This window comes from Anomaloglossus baeobatrachus, chromosome 1 (genome assembly GCF_048569485.1).
Source record: "Anomaloglossus baeobatrachus isolate aAnoBae1 chromosome 1, aAnoBae1.hap1, whole genome shotgun sequence".
NCBI lineage: Eukaryota > Metazoa > Chordata > Amphibia > Anura > Aromobatidae > Anomaloglossus > Anomaloglossus baeobatrachus.
The window spans coordinates 974,603,492-974,626,280 of record NC_134353.1 but is presented as its reverse complement, the minus strand read 5'-3'; the positions used below and the strand labels follow the sequence as shown (position 1 = coordinate 974,626,280).

Here is a 22,789-nt window from a genome sequence, read left to right as displayed (position 1 = left end):
GGACTTCTCTTCCCCGGCTACATAATCTGACATTGGCTTGAAGATGGTCCCACAGAAGGTGTCAGTGGTTCTGAAGTGGCTTGGTCCTGATGTATTGAAGGTGATTCAGTGGCTCCCAGGTTTCACCATTAAGGCCAATTTATTCTGCAATTTATTTCTTGGATTCTTCCTACCTCTGCCCTGCCTGCAAGGAAGCGAATCTCAAGATGTGGACTCCTGAAGCAGAGAGTGCATTTGTCTCCCTCAAGCAGGCCTTTACATCGGCTCCTGCACTGCATAGATAAGCGATAGACAACAGACAAATCTTCTTGGAGGTGGATGCGTCTTCCTCTAGGACTGGGACTCTGACTGGAACCATCCTCACGCAGAAATCAGCTTCTGGTAACCTGCAGGGTTTTTTTCCCAGAACCTTTTCTGCCTCTGAATTTTTCAATTGGTGACTGAGAATTGTTAGCAATCAAGATACCTCTGGAGTAGTAGCGATACCTACCAGAGAGAGCACTGTAGTCATTCACTGACCACAAAAACAGTATTACAGTCGACTCAGAGACTGAATCAGTGTCAAGCCCAGTGGTCGCTATTCTTCACCCACTGACTTTATTCTCCATTTCTGGCCGGCTGCAAAGAATGTCAAGGCAGATGCAGGCTCTAGATCCTTTAGGTCATCCGATCAAGAGGAGAAGCCTCAACACATTATTGAGCCCTTCAAGATGCTCCCAATGACTTGTAAACGTGTCTTGAGTACCGCCCAGAAAAAGGTTCATCGCGGAAGCAGACAGAAGGATTGTTCTTCCGTGGGGTGAGGCCATTCTTCTGAGCTGATCACGCCAGTCAGAAGAACAACACTATGCTTATCTCTTGGCACTACTGTTGGCCAACACTGCGTCAAGATGTTGTGGAGTTTGTCTTGGTTTGTCCTTCATATACCCGAAACAAGATCACTCAAAAACTTCTTGCTGGGCGACTGCTTTCTCTACCCGTGTAGTCCACTCCTTGGCAGTATATATCGATTGACTTGACCACCGACCCGCCAAAGTCCTCTGGAAGCTCCGTCATCTGGGTAGTAGTGGACAAGTTTTCCAAGCTATCCCATTTAACTCCGCTGTCCGGTTTACCTTCTGTCCCAGTGCTTGCTGAGCACTTTAACCAGCACATGTTCCGCCTGCATGGCTTACCTCTCGACTGTGTCCGACAGAGGCGTCCAGTTTACGTTTCAGTTTTGGTGGGCTACCTGTAAGCTGCTATGTCCCAGTTCCCTGCCACTGCTTCCCAGGATCTGGGTGTGTCGTACAGGCCTCCTGGGAGCATGCTTAGGGCACACAGGTGCACCTTTTCTTAAAGGGCCCGCACGCCCTAACCTGGAAGTGCCTCTCAGCCATAGGCTGAGAGAAGAGAGATGAGAAAAAAAAAGAGAAAAAAAAAAGAGAAGCGAAAAGAGAAGAGAAGACGCCTCCAGATATGAGAGACATGGAGACATTATAAGGAAGAGTCAGAGATTCCAGGAGACAGGAGGAAGAAGCTGTGGACGGGGATAGGAGGCGACTGATGGAAGGGATTTATTCCACATGTTAAAGATGAGGGGGAAAACAATTGCGTCCGGCCCATTTTAGAGTTGTGTGAAATTGTGTCCAATTTGCCTTTTCTTCTCAGTTGTTTTGTTTTGCTCCAATTCACACAAAGGAAATTAAACATGTGTATAACAAAACGTGGAATTGTGAGAATTATCTGGGTGACAGTCTTCATTTTCTGGAACAATTCAAGGTGCCAACACTTTAGGACTATCATGACTGTATATAGAGTAGTGGTATGGAGAACTATAAAGTGGATTGAATAAGTCTACACACCTTATTCAATTATTGCAGAGCTTTTTTTCCCTTTAATGTTACCCATAATTTGTATAAATCCATTGAAAAAGAATTTGAAATCATTTTGTGTGGATAATAAAAAATAGTAGTAAAATAATGCAGTTGCATAAATCTGCACCCCCTTACACTAATACTTTGGTGAGATCCCCTATGACTTTTTCAACATTCAGTCTTTTTGATAGAGGTCTATCACATCTAGAATTGGTGATCTTTACCCACTCCCCCTGCAGTTTACACCTCTGTCAGATTGTAGGGCATCTTCTGTGTACAGCGCCCTCTTCAGGTCATCACAGATTTCTCCTTGGACCCAGATTCAAGCTCCACCACTCCAGAACCTCCATCTTCTGCTGGATAAGCCATTGCAGAACTTCCTACTCCTGAAGAAGCCGTTCCAGAACCTCCATCTTCTACTGGTGAAGCCGTTCCAGAACCTCCATCTTCTACTGGTGAAGCCGTTCCAGAACCTCCTACTTGTGAAGCCGTTCCAGAACCTCCTTCTACTGGTGAAGCCGTTCCAGAACCTCCTTCTACTGGTGAAGCCGTTCCAGAACCTCCTTCTACTGGTGAAGCCGTTCCAGAACCTCCTCCTACTAGTGAAGCCATTCCAGAACCTCCTTCTACTGGTGAAGCCATTCCAGAACCTCCTTCTACTGGTGAAGCCGTTCCAGAACCTCCTACTGGTGAAGCCGTTCCAGAACCTCCTTCTACTGGTGAAGCCATTCCAGAACCTCCTTCTACTGGTGAAGCCATTCCAGAACTTCCATCTTTTGCTAGTGAAGCCGCTCCAGAACTTCCATCTTTTGCTAGTGAAGCCGTTCCAGAACGTCCATCTTTTGCTAGTGAAGCCGTTCCAGAACTTCCATCTTTTGCTAGTGTAGCCGTTTCAGAACTTCCATCTTTTGCTAGTGAAGCCACTCCAGAACTTCCATCTTTTGCTAGTGAAGCCGTTCCAGAACTTCCATCCTCTGGTGAAGCCGTTCCAGAACTTCCATCCTCTGGTGAAGCCGTTCCAGAACTTCCATCCTCTGGTGAAGCTGTTCTTTTGCTGATTTGGAGGTCGCTCCTAATTGTTGTGCTGAAAGGTGACATTTCTTTTCATCTTCATAGCTTCATAGCTTCATACTTTGCACTGACGAGGGGCAAGCACCCCGAAACACCGTGTCTGCAAATTGGGATTCTGATCTGGCTTATATATCCTGAGTCATATTGCAAAGGATTGTTGAAAATCCACTTGTGACTTTTAGGATCGCTACTTCCAATAGGTGGCGCTGTGCTAGAGTTTGTCTCCTTTACTGGAGAGACAATTCGCAAAAGATGGAAGCTTTTGATACAGAATTGTCTGATGTTTGCTCTGTTCATAATCTCCTCCCCCTTGATTTAAGCGAGATTACCAGCTGCCAATAAACAGCCCCTGAGCACAATGCTGCTGCCACCAGGCCTCACTGTGGGGAGGGGGAACCCCTGGGGATGCGCACTGGTGACTTTTCACCTTTTGGACATATGGCTACAAAGGCCCATTTTGGTGTCATCAGAAAGTACAAGTTACTCACAGGCTTTTTCAGACTTGTTAGAGGTTTTTTAACGTATAAAGGCTTGGGTGTTTCCCTTCCCCCACAGGTTGGACATATGAAGAGTACGAGAGATTGTTGTTACATGCAGAATACAACCAAAACTGGCCAGGAATCACTGCAGCTCCTTTAATGTTGTTGATGGCCTTTGGCCTCCAGGACCAATTTTATTCTTGTCTTCTATCAATTTTTGACAGACGTCCGGTCCTCGGTAATGTCACTGTTGTGCCACATATCAGCCCCTTCTTGAGGATGTCTTCACGTGGTACATGGTCTCTAATGCCTGGGATATAGTTTTGTACCTTCTGCTTATGATAACTTTCTATAAGGAGACCCTTTGATGTGTTATCAGCTGTTTATGGACCAGAAAGTGTCAGAAAAATTCTCCCGAAAGAGTCTAACTTTCTATGGGGTTAATCAGAATCACTGTAAATGGCAGCGGCTGAGCACAGATACTGTGTAACAGAGGGAAATGTGATCGGGGGAGTCTGAACACAACCATAAAAATAAGAAGGTGTGGAGACTTATGCACCCACATTTTTGCAGTTTTGTGACTTCTATTGTTTCTCTCTGGATTTGTACAGAAAATGGGAGACATTAAAGGTGGAAAAAAGTTATTATTCAGCCCGGAATGGTGCTCTTTCTCCTCTTATAAAGATGAGCCATTACTACAGGTAATGAGTGGAGGACAGAGGAGCCATTACTACAGGTAATGAGTGGAGGACAGAGGAGCCATTACTACAGGTAATGAGTGGAGGACAGAGGAGCCATTACTACAGGTAATGAGCGGAGGACAGAGGAGCCATTACTACAGGTAATGAGTGGAGGACAGAGGAGCCTCTTACAGAAGAAGTTACAGGTCTGTGAGAGACAGAAATCTTGCATGTTTTTAGGTGACCAAATACTTATTTTCCACCATAATTTGGAAACAAAAAAATAAAAAAATCTACCAAATCAGATGCGGGGATTTTCTGGATTTGTTTTCTCATTTTCCCTCTCATAGTTGTGGTCACCTCTGATGTCAATTACAGGCAAATCTCATCTTTATAAGGGGGAGAACCTGCACAATTGGGGGCTGAATAATGACTTTTTTTCCCCACTGTATAGTGTAGTGCTCTGTATATAACACTGTATAGACCCCCCTCAGGGTTCGGTATATAGAGCCCACCCCTCACCTGTAGCTCAGGATATAGCCCGCCCGGGTTTGGCTGATTCGGATGAGGAAGTCTCCGGGTTCCTTATTCATCAGGAGATTCTCGGTGTCTCTACAACATAATCATTAGTTAGGATTCCTCGCCCGGTCATTCTGCGGTGCCGGCGTCTCAGGACCCGTGTGCACACGCAGCAGAGGAAAGAGAGGTCACAACGTCTACATCACTGAAGAGACAGGTACTGCTCATAATACCGAGACCCCACAAACGTGATGTCACCATCCACTAACTGCATCATACATGGATGGCGGAGGGACATCACAGCACTCTCCACCTTCCTCTGATCTGCTAAATTACAACCTCACACTGCGCTCACTGAGTAACTATCCGCTGCCTCAGAGGAGGATCCATGAACGGTCAGTCATACCCTCACACTGCGTCACTATCCACCATCAGAGGAGGATCCATGCACGGTCAGTCATACCCTCACACTGCGTCACTATCCACCATCAGAGGAGGATCCATGCACGGTCAGTCATACCCTCACACTGCGTCACTATCCACCATCAGAGGAGGATCCATGCACGGTCAGTCATACCCTTACACTGCGTCACTATCCACCATCAGAGGAGGATCCATGCACGGTCAGTCATACCCTTACACTGCGTCACTATCCACCATCAGAGGAGGATCCATGCACGGTCAGTCACACCCTCACACTGCGTCACTATCCACCATCAGAGGAGGATCCATGCACGGTCAGTCATACCCTCACACTGCGTCACTATCCACCATCAGAGGAGGATCCATGCACGGTCAGTCATACCCTTACACTGCGTCACTATCCACCATCAGAGGAGGATCCACGCACGGTCAGTCATACCCTCACACTGCGTCACTATCCACCATCAGAGGAGGATCCATGCACGGTCAGTCATACCCTCACACTGCGTCACTATCCACCAGAGGAGGATCCATGCACGGTCAGTCATACCCTCACACTGCGTCACTATCCACCACCAGAGGAGGGTCCATGCACGGTCAGTCATACCCTCACACTGCGCCACTATCCACCATCAGAGGAGGGTCCATGCACGGTCAGTCATACCCTCACACTGCGTCACTATCCACCATCAGAGGAGCGTCCATGCACGGTCAGTCATACCCTCACACTGCGTCACTATCCACCATCAGAGGAGCGTCCATGCACGGTCAGTCATACCCTCACACTGCGTCACTATCCACCATCAGAGGAGGGTCCATGCACGGTCAGTCATACCCTCACACTGCGTCACTATCCACCATCAGAGGAGGATCCATGCACGGTCAGTCATACCCTCACACTGCGTCACTATCCACCATCAGAGGAGGATCCATGCACGGTCAGTCATACCCTCGCACTGCGTCACTATCCACCATCAGAGGAGGGTCCATGCACTGTCAGTCATACCCTCACACTGCGTCACTATCCACCATCAGAGGAGGGTCCATGCACGGTCAGTCATACCCTCAGACTGCGTCACTATCCACCATCAGAGGAGGGTCCATGCACGGTCAGTCATACCCTCAGACTGCGTCACTATCCACCATCAGAGGAGGATCCATGCACGGTCAGTCATACCCTCGCACTGCGTCACTATCCACCATCAGAGGAGGGTCCATGCACGGTCAGTCATACCCTCACACTGCGTCACTATCCACCATCAGAGGAGGGTCCATGCACGGTCAGTCATACCCTCACACTGCGTCACTATCCACCATCAGAGGAGGGTCCATGCACGGTCAGTCATACCCTCACACTGCGTCACTATCCACCATCAGAGGAGGTTCCATGCACGGTCAGTCATACCCTCAGACTGCGTCACTATCCACCATCAGAGGAGGGTCCATGCACGGTCAGTCATACCCTCACACTGCGTCACTATCCACCATCAGAGGAGGGTCCATGCACGGTCAGTCATACCCTCGCACTGCGTCACTATCCACCATCAGAGGAGGATCCATGCACGGTCAGTCATACCCTCGCACTGCGTCACTATCCACCATCAGAGGAGGATCCATGCACGGTCAGTCATACCCTCACACTGCGTCACTATCCACCATCAGAGGAGGGTCCATGCACGGTCAGTCATACCCTCACACTGCGTCACTATCCACCATCAGAGGAGGGTCTATGCACGGTCAGTCATACCCTCGCACTGCGTCACTATCCACCATCAGAGGAGGATCCATGAACGGTCAGTCATACCCTCACACTGCGTCACTATCCACCATCAGAGGAGGATCCATGAACGGTCAGTCATACCCTCACACTGCGTCACTATCCACCATCAGAGGAGGATCCATGCACGGTCAGTCATACCCTCACACTGCGTCACTATCCACCATCAGAGGAGGGTCCATGCACGGTCAGTCACACCCTCACACTGCGTCACTATCCACCATCAGAGGAGGGTCCATGCACGGTCAGTCATACCCTTACACTGCGTCACTATCCACCATCAGAGGAGGATCCATGCACGGTCAGTCATACCCTCACACTGCGTCACTATCCACCATCAGAGGAGGATCCATGCACGGTCAGTCACACCCTCACACTGCGTCACTATCCACCATCAGAGGAGGGTCCATGCACGGTCAGTCATACCCTCACACTGCACTTGCTGCATTCTTCATATCGCGGTCGGCTCCTCCTGTGTCCGGATGATCAGCGGGCTGTGCATTACCTGCGTGAGATCATGCCGTGCAGCCATGGAGGGTACACGCCATCCTCCTGCACCTTCTTAGCCTGAGTGTCTTTGAACCACAGCAGTGTTTTCCGCCGCTGCATCTGCTTCTTCTCCCCATCCCCATTACTGCTTGTGACGTGTGGACGTGTGATGGGATTGTCAAACGGAGAAAGCTGCAACCAACAAAGCACAAAACAGTGAGGACACAGCGGGACGTTTGTGAAGAAAAGCAGAGCTCATGTCACGTGCCTGAAACAGACGGCTGCGGGGGCGGGGCACCGGAGGCTCCGTGGGGGTGTCACTCAATGACTGCTTTTTAGACCATTGTCTTGGCAGAGGAACAGGGCGGGATGCAGCTCCTAAAAACATCAAGTTGGTGTCCATGGGAATCCATTTGTGAAAGTACAGAGGATATTATAAGAGCAAAGACAACACACAACCCTATACCCACCCCCAAACAGTGACACCACTGCACCATCCCAGTTACCTCTCACATACCACTGCACCACCCCAGTGACATGACACACCACTGCACCATCCCAGTGACGTCACACACACCACTGCACCACCCCAGTGACATCACACACCACTGCACCATCCCAGTGACGTCACACACCACTGCACCATCCCAGTGACATCACACATTCCCATACTTCGAGTCTCCTCTGCTTCCTCCTCCTGCCGTCTAAGCCGCTGCTTCTCTGCCACCAGTTCTTCCAATCTCTGCTTCTCCTTTAGTTTTCTCATTTCTTCCATTAGATTAAAGAACGTTCTGCGGCAGAGCTTGCCTTTGTACCCTGAGGGCGACAACAGGCAGGCTGACCTGTGACTATCGAAAATATCCTATTGGGACTAAAGACAGAGGATGACGACCACAACCATCAGGGACTATAGCCAAGGATGAAGACCACAACCACCGGGGACTATAGACAGAGGATGATGACCACCACTAGAGACTATAAACAGGAAGATAATCACCATCAGGGACTATTTGCATAGGAGGATTACCACTACTGGGACTATAAGCTGGCTGATGACCACCGTGGACTATAGACAGAGGATAGTGACCACCACTACTGCTGAGGACTATAGACAGGATGATGGCCACCACCTCCCCCACCAGGGATTATAGAGAGAGGATGATGACCACCCCCACTACCAGGGACTATAGACCAAGGATGATGAACACAACCAACGGGAATTATAGACGGAGAATGACGACCACAACCAGCGAGTACTATAGACCGAGGATGAAGACCACGACCAACGAGGACTATAGACAAAGGATGATGACCACAACCAGCGAGGACTATAGATTAAGGATTATGACCACAACCATCAGGGACTATAGACCGAGGATGATGACCACCACTAGGGACTATAAACAGAAAGTTAACCACCATCGGGGACTATTTGCATAGGATTATTACTACCACTGCAGGTTATAAACTGGATGATGACCACTACCACTGTGGACTATCGACAGAGGATGGTGACCACCACTACTACTGAAGATTTTAGACAGGATTATGGCCACCAACTCCCAACCACCAGGGACTATAGAAAGAGGATGATGACCTCCACCACCGGGGACTATAGAGAGAATGATGACCACTCCCACCACTGGGGACTATAGACAGGATGATGGCCACCACCACCAGTGGGGACTATAGACAGAAGATAGTGACCACCCCCACCTCCAGGGACTATAGACAGGATGATGGCGGCCCCCACCACCACTGAGGACTATAAACAGAGGATGATAACCATCCCCCCACCAGGGGCTTAGAAACAGGACGACGACCACCCCCCGGGGGACTATAGACAGAGGATGGTGACCACCACCACCGGGGACTATAATGACCAACCCCACCACCGGGGACTATGAACAGAAAATAATGACCACCAAAACTAGCAGGGACTATAGGATGATGACCACCAACAGACAGAAGATGGTGGCCACCACCACTAACGGGGACTATAGGCAGAATGATGACCACCACCCCTGGGGACTATAGGCAGTGTTATGCCGGCATTCCCTGCATTAATCGACAGGGACACAGATGTACTCACCGCAATGCTTTCCACCTGTGTCGCCAGCTTCTTTGCCTGCCGCAGCTCGCGGCTTCCAGGATCTGCGCACACTCCCTGCTTTTTAACGTGTCAATGCATGCACACCTCTTGTGTTTCCAGCTTAATGCTGGGAAGTACCAGGTAAATCCCCAATTGAGCACCCAACCTTTCATTGGGGAGTACCAGGTGAGGACTGATGATTACTCAGGCTAACACTGAGGAGTACCAGGTATTTACGGCACCCTTTCCTATTGAATGGGGCCTGTGCAGCGTTCTTTCTTCAGTAGCCTATGTGCCTCGTGGTTACTAGCTCGTTGTCTGCTCCCTGGATCCTGCTACAGATTTGGTACTCATTTGTATGTCTGATTCAGTTCCTGATTTCGTACTCAGACCTGTTCTGTGTGCCTGAACCTGCTCCAGTGTCCCGCTCCTATGCTGGTTCTGACCCATTCCAGTTTGAGTCTGAATTCCAGACCCATTCCTGGTTCCAGAACGATGCCCGAATTCCTGATCTGTTTGTGGTTCCAGTCCGATGCCAGAGTTCCTTATGCCAATCCTGATCTATTCCTGGTACCAGACCAATGCCCGAGTTCCAGATCTGTTCCTGGTTCCAGTCTGATGCCTCAATTTCTGATCCCGTTCATGACATGTTCCTGGTTCCTATATCCATGTTCCTGTAACCTGCATCAGTGTCCTGGAGCCAGCCTGTGTTCCCATATTCTGTATCAGTGTCCTGGTGCCAGCCTGTGTTCCTGTGTCCGTGTCGGGTACCAGCCTATGTCCCTGTATCCTGAATCCATGCCCTGGTACCAGCCTGTGTTACTATATCCGTTCCCATATGTACCGGCTTCCTTCTTGACTGTTAACCTGATCCTGTCCCGGCAGAGGCTCTAGTCTGTTTTGCCTATCTCCTCTAGTGTCAGCTTCGGCGGAGTCAGGGACTGCCTTGGAGTTGTACCTGGTGGCTATCAGCAGCACAAACCTAACCTTACCACCAGAGGCTTTAGAAAAGACCAGGTAGCCGCTGAGTCATGCCCCTCCAGGCTAAGCCCGCCATTCGTGGTCCAGTGAATTCACTTCTCTGTCCCGGTCAGATTGGTTGTTATTGTTATACTCATAACAGGCAGGATGATGACCCCCCCTAACAGGGACTAAAGACAGGATAATGACCACCACTCCTGGGGACTATGGGCAGGATGACCACCATCACTGGCGACTGCAGAGGATGAAGACCACCACCACCGGGGACTGTAGAAAGAGGATGATGCCTGTGGAGACATAAGGGTCAGTGTGTGCTCTCGTCCGCTGGCCTGGCTGTCTTCAGAAAGACTGCATGGACCAGGGCTCTTCCAACTGAATGCCCACACTTGGTGGAGATGGCTGCTCTCTCATTGATTGGTAGTTCAATCCGACTGCATAATTTCCCTCTGAATTATGTAGTTAGAAGTGCTGAGGCACTCCACATTTACAGACAATAGGGCTCCGATAAGTCTGACATGAAACAATGGTTATCTCCTCTTGATTAATATAACAAAAGGAAATATATATCTGGCCTAATTAAAAACAGTTCACTCCCCACAAGTGGACAGATGCCAAGTCGTCACATTCCTCCTCCTCCTCCTTAATTAGCCCCGGAAAACTGTTGGATCCTGGCAAAGGTTGCTGTTAACGGGGTGGCCAGATGCGATAGGCCTCCAATGATGCCTGTCCTCTTCTCAGGACGGTCCACTAGCATTTCTATTATTTTTGCCCTTTTGGTGGGGAGGTCAGCAACATTGGCTCCCATCTATACTATGCACCTTCCCCTGATTTCTCCTCCAGGTCGGTCAGCCTAACTGCAGACAAGCTCTAAGGTGGGGTCCGTGGGTTGGGCATCCCCAAACTCCTTATAATCTATCTCCCCAGTCAATGGTCACAGTCTTGGTCAGGTGGACTCAATATCATTGGATCAGAGGAGAGTGATGGAGGCTGGGAATGTGGGTTATCCTTGGAAGAGGTGGCAGAAGGATTAGCATCAAGGTGGGACTTGGCTTGGTTGCCGATGATGGCTGTGACAAATTAGCAGGGTAGTCCTTGTCCTAGATCATTTCCCAAAATAACAGGTGTGGGGAGATCGTCCATGAGCTCCACTTCAACCTCTCCATGGTCGGTTCCCCAGTCCAACTGCACACATACCAGAGGGATGTTCAATAGCTGGTCGTCAGCCAGAGGGGTAGTCACTTGGAAGCCTGGTAAATAGTGTTCTGGGGTAACAATATCTGTGCTAACCAGGGTAATGGAAGACTCAGTGTCTCGAGGTCCGTGAGCCTGAATGTCATCGACCTTGATGGGCTGGATGTGTCCATGGTGGTTGGCTAGTGTTCGGCGTCCAGTCTGTATTAGGGTGTGGACAGGGTATGTCAGTTCCTTCGTTGCTGGTGTATCTCGGGGAGTAGAATACCTCAGAACCAGATGGCTCGTCTTGGCAGAAGTTGATGGGCAGATGGGCTTCTGGCATGAGGCCCCAGCTTTCGAGTCTATCTTTGTTCAGATGTCCAAAGCACCCACATGTATAACAGCGCTGTGGGTTAGGAATTCACAGGCCCTATTTGTAAACCTTTGTCCTAGTGGGGCTTTTGCTAGGTAGTGAGATAGTTGTGCTTTAGTGGCTGGATGTCACTAGAGTCCCTGGTTGAGGGGCTTCCTGGGATTGGTTGGCATATCGAGTCTCCAACAGGGTCGACTGGCTGCAAACTCGCTACCCTAGAGCAGGGGTCTCAAACTCGGCTGGGTGTATGGGCCGCACAGAAGAAAAAAATAATTTGGGGGGCCGCATTCTTTGCGGGACAAAGTGACATTTTTATTGGTACCATATATATTTTTTTACACACCTTTGGATCACTGATTTTCAACATTTTTCACTTGTTTGTTATAACAAATGTGCACATTCTTTGGTTAAATACATAAAAAAAAAAAATTTGATGGTAAAAAAAAAGTCATGCCTTATTTTGTTTTTTTTTTACATTTAATCCCTTTCTTGTAACTAATAGTGTTACAATTATCACTATATAGAAATTTTGGCCAACATCTTTTAGTAATGTCCCCATCCTATAGTAATTTGCCCACCTTGTCCCCATCCTATAGTAATGACCCCAGCCTTGTCCCTATTCTAATGTCCCCATCCAATAATATTATGCCCATCTTTGTAATGTCCCCATCTTTTAGTAATGTGCCCACCTTGTCCCCATTCTATAGTAATGTGCCCACCTTGTCCCTATTCTATAGTCATGTGCCCACCTTGTCCCCATTCTATAGTCATGTGCCCACCTTGTCCCCATTCTATAGTCATGTGCCCACCTTGTCCCTATTCTATAGTCATGTGCCCACCTTGTCCCTATTCTATAGACATGTTCCCCCCTTGTCCCTATTCTATAGTCATGTGCCCACCTTGTCCCCATTCTATAGTAAGGTGCCCACCTTGTCCCTATTCTATAGTAAGGTGCCCACCTTGTCCCCATTCTATAGTCATGTGCCCACCTTGTCCCTATTCTATAGACATGTTCCCCCCTTGTCCCTATTCTATAGTAATGTGCCCACCTTGTCCCTATTCTATAGTAATGTCCCCATCCTGTAATGGGGGTGGGGGCAGTGGCGGCGGGTGAAAGGGGGCGCTATAATTTACCGATCGCTCTCGGCTTCCTTCCACCCACGGACGCTGGAGTGAAGCTGAGGGAGCGGTCTCCAGCCCCAGATCCACAGTGATTGGAGAGACCGGCCTTGTGACCGATCTCTCCAATCAGAGCTGGGGGCGGGTGAAACTGAGGTCACCCAGCTCCAGCCAATGATCGGTGCTACAGCTGCACTGATCAGGGCTGGATTTCAATGTTACAACCATTTTCAATGGCTGTAACATTACAGTGGCTGTGATTGGCTGACGAACGCCGCACAGCCAATCACAGCCTCCGTAGGTCCGGGGTGACTATCGCGGCTGGTGCAGGGGCCGCAGCCACTGGCAGCGATTTATGTCAGATCAATGTTTTGCCGGCGCTGCGCACGCACAGTCCTTGCCTCTGAGAGCGCAGCGCCGGCAAAACACTCATCTGACAAAGTACAGACAGTGGCTGCCCCTGCACCGGCCGCGATAGGGAACAGGGGCACGGGCCTGGGGGCCGCACGAAGCAGCCTGACGGGCCGCATGCGGCCCGCGGGCCGCGTGTTTGAGACCCCTGCCCTAGAGCAATCGGCCAATTAGCTGTCAGATTTCTGGTCAGCTACCCAGTCTCGTATTTCTGGGGCCATCTTCTCAATAAGTTGTTCGATCACGTCCCGGAGGGCAACAGTGGAGTGGGCAGCCCGACTATCAAGCCAGAAGTTGCAGTGCAGTGAGAGTTGACTGCCAAGTTTTATATAGGCGCTACTCTGGGGAGACAAAGTCCAGAAGTTGATGAGATATCTCTCAGGAGTTATGGTGAAAAAAGGGCCAACAGGGTGTTCTTAATAGACCCATAGTCCAGACAGTCCCTGAGGCACAAGTGACCAGACAGCCTCCTGGGGCTGGCCAGTCAAACTAGTCCACAGGAATTTGGCCCAATCAGCTGCAAGCTCCTGGTGCATCAGTATCAGCGTCTCAAAGCTCTGCAGGTGTTTATCTACCTTGGTGTTGGACGCATTAAATACTGGCACGTCCCTGGAGCAGAGATTATTTCCTAGGTGGTGAACCATCATGGAGGTAGGGGCTGGCGCTGGCAGTAGGGAAATTGGAACTCCTAAAACTTATTCCATAACACAAGCCCTCTCCTTGCTTGATGCTTCAGGCCCAAATACAGGCAACTACTCTCGTATTCAGGCTGCTTGAGACTGGATTGTTGACTGAAGACTGCTACGGGATCCGTGATCCGGCAGGCAGTTTTATACCTGAGATGCAGGGGTTGGACATGGCCTATCACCGATGGCCTACTGGGAATGCAATTATGCCTCCCTGGTTGATGAGCCATTGGACAGTGTCTACAAAAACCAGTCCCCTGCAGCTCCCCTGGATCAGCTGGGCTGAGTAGTATCACACTGCTGCTACCAATTGAGATGACACGAGGGTCAGTGAGTGCTCTCAACCGCTGGCCTGGATGTCTTTAAAAAGAATGCACAGACCAGGGCCCATCCCACTGAACACCCACACTTCTTCCCCGTGGGTAAATCACTACTCAGACAACACAGGGTGAGGGAACCACACATTGGTGAGACTTTATTGATCACCAACAGGCAAAGACATATAGTACATTCCCAGCAATAACACAAGATGATACAAGTGACAGTCTCACCTATCCACTGGCCCGCCAGGGAACACAATCTTTGCGACTTCGGGGCTTCCAGGGACAACTATCCCAGCCATCTGCACCCCACTTTTGGCGGACCCCCACTAACAGGAGATAGCAGCAAGCTTAGGAAGCTGACTGAGCACAGCATGATTATGTAGCCAGGTGAACAAGTTGTGCCAGCCTGGGTTCTCCAAGCAAATTCATGGACTCAGAACTGAGCAATCAAGCATATCTGTGATCCTCCAGCTAAAACCGTAGCTCCTAAGCCGAGGTCATGGAGAATAACTATCTTACAGGATTGGTGGAGAAGGCTGCTCTCTCATTGGTCGCTAGTTCAATCTGACTACATAATTCAGGGGAAAATTATGGCGTCAAAAGTGCTGAGGCAATCCACATTTATAGGCAACAGGGCTCTGATCAGTCTCACATAAGACAATGGCTAACTTCTCTTGATTCCAGAAACAAAGGAAACATACGTCTAGCCTAATTAAGAACAGACACCCCCATGCAAGTGGCCAGACGCTGCGTCGTTACAGTGACCACCATCACTGGGGACTATAGATGGAGGATCATAACCACCACCACCACCGGGGATTATAGACAGAAGATAATCACCACCACAGGGGATAGAGCATGATGGAGATATCCTGGGCACTATATAAAGTTGGTTACCCCGGGCAGGTCTTTTTCTCTCACCCTGGAAAAGGTTCGAATCATGCAGACCACATTACTTACACTTCTGGACGGTGACTGTGGCGTCCCGCAGTCTCATCAGTCTCTGCGTCATCTCGTCCTGGTGCCAGTACTTAAAGAATAGTCGCGATGTCCTGTCAGAGACAGACATGTTACGTAATCTCACTCACATCATTACTGGTAGTCTGGACTGAGAACTTACCCGCACTGCCAGCCGCTCAGCTGTGCCCCCTTTTATTGATTGTGTACAAGCCAGTTGGCATTGTGCATTTATGTGAGATATTTCATCAGCCTTTATACAATTTTGCATGATTTATAGGTTATATGTATGACGTCTTCATTATCGCATATTATTGCTCATGCTGTGTATATGACGGGGGTCACAAGGGGTTTCAGGCCGTGTTATCTTGTGTGTCACATTTTTTAGTGTTTTTATTCTTGCTGTTACAATAAAGACTGCCTTTTATATATATATACTATTGTGGGTGTGCTCCCTGTTATATGTAGCTCTTTTCTTTATACATTGTTCAGTACTTAAAGAATAGTCGCGATGTCCTGTCAGATACAGACATGTTACGTAATCTCACTCACACCATTACTGGTAGTCTGGACTGAGAACTTACCCGCACTGCCAGCCGCTCAGCTGTGCCCTCTGCAGGATCTGCCGACAACTGAAAGAAGAGGAAACAGTCAGTAAGGAGCACTGTGCACAGTGACCAGAGAGAATGCCGCCATAGTCCAGAAAAACACTACCGAAGTGATGACAGAACAAAACCAGTGCGCACCCTCTCCCTCTTTTCTGGTCACAATGCTTCTCACCTGTCTCTGCTCACAGGTACATCCGGAGCCAAGAGGAGAATCCCAAACCTGCAACAAGGAAAGAGCTGTAATGCCATATTAGGTGACTGTGTCATACACTCACCGCGCCTTTAGAGCCGATCACTAGATCTCGTCATACACGTACCACGTCCCTAGAGCCGATCACTAGACCTCGTCATACACGTACCACGCCCTCGGAGCCGATCACTAGATCTCTTCGTACACGTGCCGCACCCTCGGAGCCGATCACTATACCTCGTCATACACGTACCACGCTCCTAGAGCCGATCACTAGACCTCGTCATACTCATACCGCGCCCTTAGAGCCGATCACTAGATCTCGTCATACACGTACCGAGCCCTCGGAGCCGATCACTAGACCTAGTCATACACGTACCGCGCCCTTAGAGCCGATCACTAGACCTCGTCATACATGTACCGTGCCCTTAGAGCCAATCACTAGATCTTGTTATACACATACCGCGGACTTAGAACCGATTACTAGACCTCATCATACATCTACCGCGCCCTCGAAGCCGATCATGTGAGCTCGTCATACACGTACCGCGCCCTCGGAGCAGATCACTAGACCTAGTCATACACGTACCGCACCCTCGGAGCCGATCATGTGACCTCATCATACATATACCGCACTCTCGAATCCAATAACTGCGCTCATTGTGCTGTCTGTTCAGTCACATTCTCTTGTCCCCATACAGAGATAATTAAGTCACTTACTGCCCAACAAAGTCCTGGAAGGTGGGTCTCCAGGAGAAGCCATCCCTGCGGATCCGAAGCGTCTCCATCAGACCGTTGTACCGCAACTGGAGACAAATCACAACATTACTGGGGGTATACGAAAGACCCCATCCCATTACTGGGAGTCCACACCACACCCCATCCCATTACTGAGGTCTATATCCCCACAAGGCTCTTCACCTGGTGCAGCACCTCTTCAGGAAGGAAGACCCCCGGCTGCTTCTCACAATTGGGTTTGATGCAGCGGATGAAATGGGGGCTGGCGGCGTACATTTTCTCCATGAGAATGACAAGTGAGCGCTGTAGTCAGGGGACCAGTCAAGATGGAAACAATCATCACCATGAGGCACCCCCCAAAATGTCTCCACCCCCCTCAAGTCAGAATCATCCAAATATCAAGACTCATATTCAAAACCACCCCCAAAATATCATCACATATCCGGGAGACATCCATACCCGAAACTGCGCTCCGACGGACATCTTACGAGTGGAAGCTTTATCCTGAGAAAACTGAGCCTGAAACTGAATACAGAGTCACTGAGAAGGTCCACCGGCAACGGGGGAGGGGAAAACGAGTGTTACTGACCCCAAAATACCAGGAGGTCTCCGGGCTCTATACAGGCGATGATGTCAGTTTTATGGAAATTGGGCGAGGGGCCATGTTGGAAGAAGGGCTGGATGATGCAAGAAGTCCAGTAATGTGAACTGTAGGGGAAAGCGTGCAGGGCCGGGGGAAGCGCGCAGGGTCGGGGGAAGCGCGCAGGGCCGGGGGAAGCGCGCAGGGCCGGGGGAAGCGCGCAGGGCCGGGGGTCACTTACCTTCTCCCGATGTGAGGGCATTAGAGTGCCTGTCCGGGAGATGCTGGCTGAGGAAACAGTCACAAATACAAAGCTTATGCTTTCTCTTTAGACTGGGGATAGAGCTAATAGAGGACACTTCCCCCTTCGCGGTCAGTGACTACTCACCTGAGAAGAGCAGGCTCAGCAGGGAGGTGGCGCTGGTTATGAACAGGTGCTGAATATTCATGGGAATAGTGTCTCTGTTCTTCTCTAGGAACCCGATAGCCGTGTACTGGACCTGAGGAAGAGGGACATCAGGAAATACGACTGACAGAGGCTCCAAAAAGGGGTGGATCCAGGGTAGAGTTCTCAAGAGGCAGAGTCTGGAGGCAGGGCACCATGATAGGGGCAGGGACTGTAGGCACAGACTCTGATACAGCTAGTGATATGGAGCCACGATCAGGGGAGCAGTTCTCACCTTCCCAGCATAGTGATGGATTCTGAACCCCGGATCTCTTCCTCGTGTTCGCTCAAAGTGCGGATTTGTCCGACACCCAACGCTGAGCTTCTCCACAAATGACGTATCAGACGCCTGAGAAGAAGGAAATGACATAAACAAGTCACATCACACAATGACATCATCAGCGGGAGGTGACATCACAGTCACATGACCACTAAACCACACAAGGAGTGATAGCCTGCAGCTGAAGTGATGCATGATGGGAGATCAGCAGACTCCTATATGTTATATAACGTTACACATACATGTATACATATACAGTGCAGTGATAGTGTTTGCCCCTTCCTGATTTCTTATTCTTTTCCACGTTTCTGAGACTTAAATGTCTCCGATCCCCAAATTGTAAATATTAGACAGAAAACACAAGTAAAGTGCAGATGATAAAGGAAGGTCGTTATTATTAAGGGGATTTGTCCCTCTTTTGTGTTTTTTTAGTTATTAATATGGGCATACAGGTGCTATAGAGGTGAAATTAGCCATATCTGTATGGCTCCTGGATGAGGATGCCTCTGTTACATCTTCCGGGCTATGGTGGGGGTGCGCTGCCCAGTAGAGAAGTGGCCTCTAGTCTTCACTGTACAGGATTCCTCCTCCCTGCCTATTCCCTGGTGTCCTTGTGACATCAAGTGCGCAGCCGGAAATCCCACGCCGGGGCATTCCGCCTGCCATCTCTCCCGCGCCGGCACTTTCCACCTGCCATCTCTCCCGCACCGGCACTTTCCGCCTGCCGTCTCTCCCCGCATTATTTCTAGCTTTTGAGGATCTTTTGGTCTATTTCACTTTGTCAGGCAGGTCATATTTAAGTGATTCCTAGATTAAGAACAGGTGTGGCAGTAATCAGACCCGGGTTTCAGCTAGGGTAAGGAACTCAGCTTCCCAAAGATGTGATGTGATACACCCCAGTTAATTTAGGTTTGTTTTTTTTTAAAAAAAGGGGGGTGGTCGCAATAAAGGACCCTGCAGGTTTGGTTTTTTTCCCTTAATAATAAGGACCTTCATGTATAATCTGCACTTTGTGTTATATATACATATATACATACATACACACATACATACATACAGACACACACACACATTAACATACACACATATCTGTACACTCGTACATTATAATATATACACACACACACACACACACACACACAAACACACATACATACATATACATACAAGCATCAGCATAGGATGACACACCAGATGACAGGAGGACAGGACGGAGCGCTGGCAGCCATGACTCACCTGAGGAAACGCCGTCTGCTCGTCCAGTATGGAGAGGATACCCAGGGGCCGTGCCAGGAACAGATCCTGGAGATGGACGAGGGGAGCAGCGTGAAGCTCACAGAAATAAGGCTATAAGTGGAGGCGCCGACATGTCCCAGACAACAGACCCCCAAGTCCCTCCCACTCCAAGCCACGAAAAAATACCCAAAAGGGAGGAGCTTGGTCACAGCATAGACTCCTCCCTTAAAAGCAGTTACCGCAATATACGCAGCATCAACTCCATCACCCTCATAACCCGAGATCAGCACAGGAGGGCACGTACCAACACGGGCTGGTTATTTGTGAAGGACACCGCGTCCTGCATGATCCCTTCCTCCTGGTAATGCTGCTGCTCCATCAGGAATATGTGCTAATGAAGAAGATACAAGTGATGACAGATCAGACGTAAGGGACACGTAACGTAACACAAGACCACGTGTACAGAACATACAACACTGCAACGTACGTGGTTGAAGAAATTCTGCAGCTGCTCATTTGCCAGGTTTATACAAAGCTGCTCAAAGCGATTAACAACAAAGTTTTCAAACCCAAAGATATCGAGGATCCCTGAAAAAATAAGACGATCATCAGAATAACCCAAAACCATTATCATCGGCAGCAGCGGACAAAGCCTCACCGATCTCCTGCACCTGAGATCCCGCGACCACGTCCCCGGAGAGGAGCTCATTCACCTTCATCACGATCCAACCGAAGAGACGAGAGTAAACCACCCGAGCGATGGAGTCCCTGGCATCTACACACCGGGAACAGGGGAGACTGAGCGGAGCACGCAATATACATGTAATATACAGAAAACAGGGGAGACTAAGCGGAGCACGCTATATACATGTAATATACAGAAAACAGGGGAGACCGAGCGGAGCTCACTATATACATGTAATATACCAAGAACAGGGAAGACTGAGCGGAGCTCACTATATACATGTAATATACCAAGAACAGGGAAGACTGAGCGGAGCTCACTATATACATGTAATATACCAAGAACAGGGGAGACTGAGCGGGGCACACTATATACATGTAATATACCAAGAACAGGGGAGACTGAGCGGAGCTCACAACACATGTAATATACCAAGAACAGGGAAGACTGAGCGGAGCTCACTATATACATGTAATATACCAAGAACAGGGGAGACTGAGCGGGGCACACTATATACATGTAATATACAGAGAACAGGGGAGACTGAGCGGGGCACACTACACATATTATATACAGAAAACAGGGGAGACTGAGCGGAGCTCACAACATATGTAATATACCAAGAACAGGGAAGACTGAGCGGAGCTCACTATATACATGTAATATACCAAGAACAGGGGAGACTGAGCGGGGCACACTATATACATGTAATATACAGAGAACAGGGGAGACTGAGCGGGGCACACTACACATATTATATACAGAAAACAGGGGAGACTGAGCGGAGCTCACAACATATGTAATATACCAAGAACAGGGAAGACTGAGCGGAGCTCACTATATACATGTAATATACCAAGAACAGGGGAGACTGAGCGGGGCACACTATATACATGTAATATACAGAGAACAGGGGAGACTGAGCGGGGCACACTATACATATTATATACAGAAAACAGGGGAGACTGAGCGGAGCTCACAACATATGTAATATACCAAGAACAGGGAAGACTGAGCGGAGCTCACTATATACATGTAATATACCAAGAACAGGGGAGACTGAGCGGAGCTCACTATATACATGTAATATACAGAGAACAGGGGAGACTGAGCGGGGCACACTATACATATTATATACAGAAAACAGGGGAGACTGAGCGGAGCTCACAACATATGTAATATACCAAGAACAGGGGAGACTGAGCGGAGCTCACTATATACATGTAATATACCAAGAACAGGGAAGACTGAGCGGAGCTCACTATATACATGTAATATACCAAGAACAGGGGAGACTGAGCGGGGCACACTATATACATGTAATATACCAAGAACAGGGGAGACTGAGCGGGGCACACTATATACATGTAATATACCAAGAACAGGGGAGACTGAGCGGAGCTCACAACACATGTAATATACCAAGAACAGGGAAGACTGAGCGGAGCTCACTATATACATGTAATATACCAAGAACAGGGGAGACTGAGCGGAGCTCACTATATACATGTAATATACCAAGAACAGGGGAGACTGAGCGGGGCACACTATATACATGTAATATACAGAGAACAGGGGAGACTGAGCGGGGCACACTACACATATTATATACAGAAAACAGGGGAGACTGAGCGGAGCTCACAACATATGTAATATACCAAGAACAGGGAAGACTGAGCGGAGCTCACTATATACATGTAATATACCAAGAACAGGGGAGACTGAGCGGGGCACACTATATACATGTAATATACAGAGAACAGGGGAGACTGAGCGGGGCACACTACACATATTATATACAGAAAACAGGGGAGACTGAGCGGAGCTCACAACATATGTAATATACCAAGAACAGGGAAGACTGAGCGGAGCTCACTATATACATGTAATATACCAAGAACAGGGGAGACTGAGCGGGGCACACTATATACATGTAATATACAGAGAACAGGGGAGACTGAGCGGGGCACACTATACATATTATATACAGAAAACAGGGGAGACTGAGCGAAGCTCACAACACATGTAATATACCAAGAACAGGGAAGACTGAGCGGAGCTCACTATATACATGTAATATACCAAGAACAGGGGAGACTGAGCGGAGCTCACTATATACATGTAATATACAGAGAACAGGGGAGACTGAGCGGGGCACACTATACATATTATATACAGAAAACAGGGGAGACTGAGCGGAGCTCACAACATATATAATATACCAAGAACAGGGGAGACTGAGCGGAGCTCACTATATACATGTAATATACCAAGAACAGGGGAGACTGAGCGGAGCTCACTATATACATGTAATATACAGAGAACAGGGGAGACCGAGCGGAGCTCACTATATACATGTAATATACCAAGAACAGGGGAGACTGAGCGGAGCTCACAACACACATGTAATATACAGAGAACAGGGGAGACTGAGCGGGGCACGCTATATACATGTAATATACAAAGAACAGGGGAGACTGAGCGGAGCTCACTATATACATGTAATATACAGAGAACAGGGGAGACAGAGCGGAGCTCACTATATACATGTAATATACCAAGAACAGGGGAGACTGAGCGGAGCTCACAACACACATGTAATATACAGAGAACAGGGG

The 22,789-nt window shown here is 48.9% G+C and overlaps 1 protein-coding gene across 1 annotated transcript in view; it reads right to left on the bottom strand.

Annotated features, from left to right (window-relative positions):
- LOC142303032 (myosin-IIIb-like) overlaps window positions 1–22,789 on the bottom strand; it is a 73,345-nt gene that overhangs the window by 6,276 nt on the left and 44,280 nt on the right. The window contains exons 10-26 of the mRNA XM_075344135.1: window positions 20,145–20,261; window positions 19,974–20,074; window positions 19,791–19,877; window positions 19,487–19,552; window positions 18,206–18,319; window positions 17,914–18,025; window positions 17,767–17,813; window positions 17,405–17,470; window positions 17,129–17,248; window positions 16,928–17,013; window positions 16,190–16,237; window positions 15,994–16,041; window positions 15,413–15,504; window positions 7,967–8,110; window positions 7,563–7,672; window positions 7,311–7,486; window positions 4,609–4,698 (exon numbers count right to left, since the gene is read on the bottom strand). Of these exons, the coding sequence (XP_075200250.1) occupies window positions 4,609–4,698; window positions 7,311–7,486; window positions 7,563–7,672; window positions 7,967–8,110; window positions 15,413–15,504; window positions 15,994–16,041; window positions 16,190–16,237; window positions 16,928–17,013; window positions 17,129–17,248; window positions 17,405–17,470; window positions 17,767–17,813; window positions 17,914–18,025; window positions 18,206–18,319; window positions 19,487–19,552; window positions 19,791–19,877; window positions 19,974–20,074; window positions 20,145–20,261 (1,624 nt within the window). The remainder of the gene's footprint in view (window positions 1–4,608; window positions 4,699–7,310; window positions 7,487–7,562; window positions 7,673–7,966; window positions 8,111–15,412; window positions 15,505–15,993; window positions 16,042–16,189; window positions 16,238–16,927; window positions 17,014–17,128; window positions 17,249–17,404; window positions 17,471–17,766; window positions 17,814–17,913; window positions 18,026–18,205; window positions 18,320–19,486; window positions 19,553–19,790; window positions 19,878–19,973; window positions 20,075–20,144; window positions 20,262–22,789) is intronic.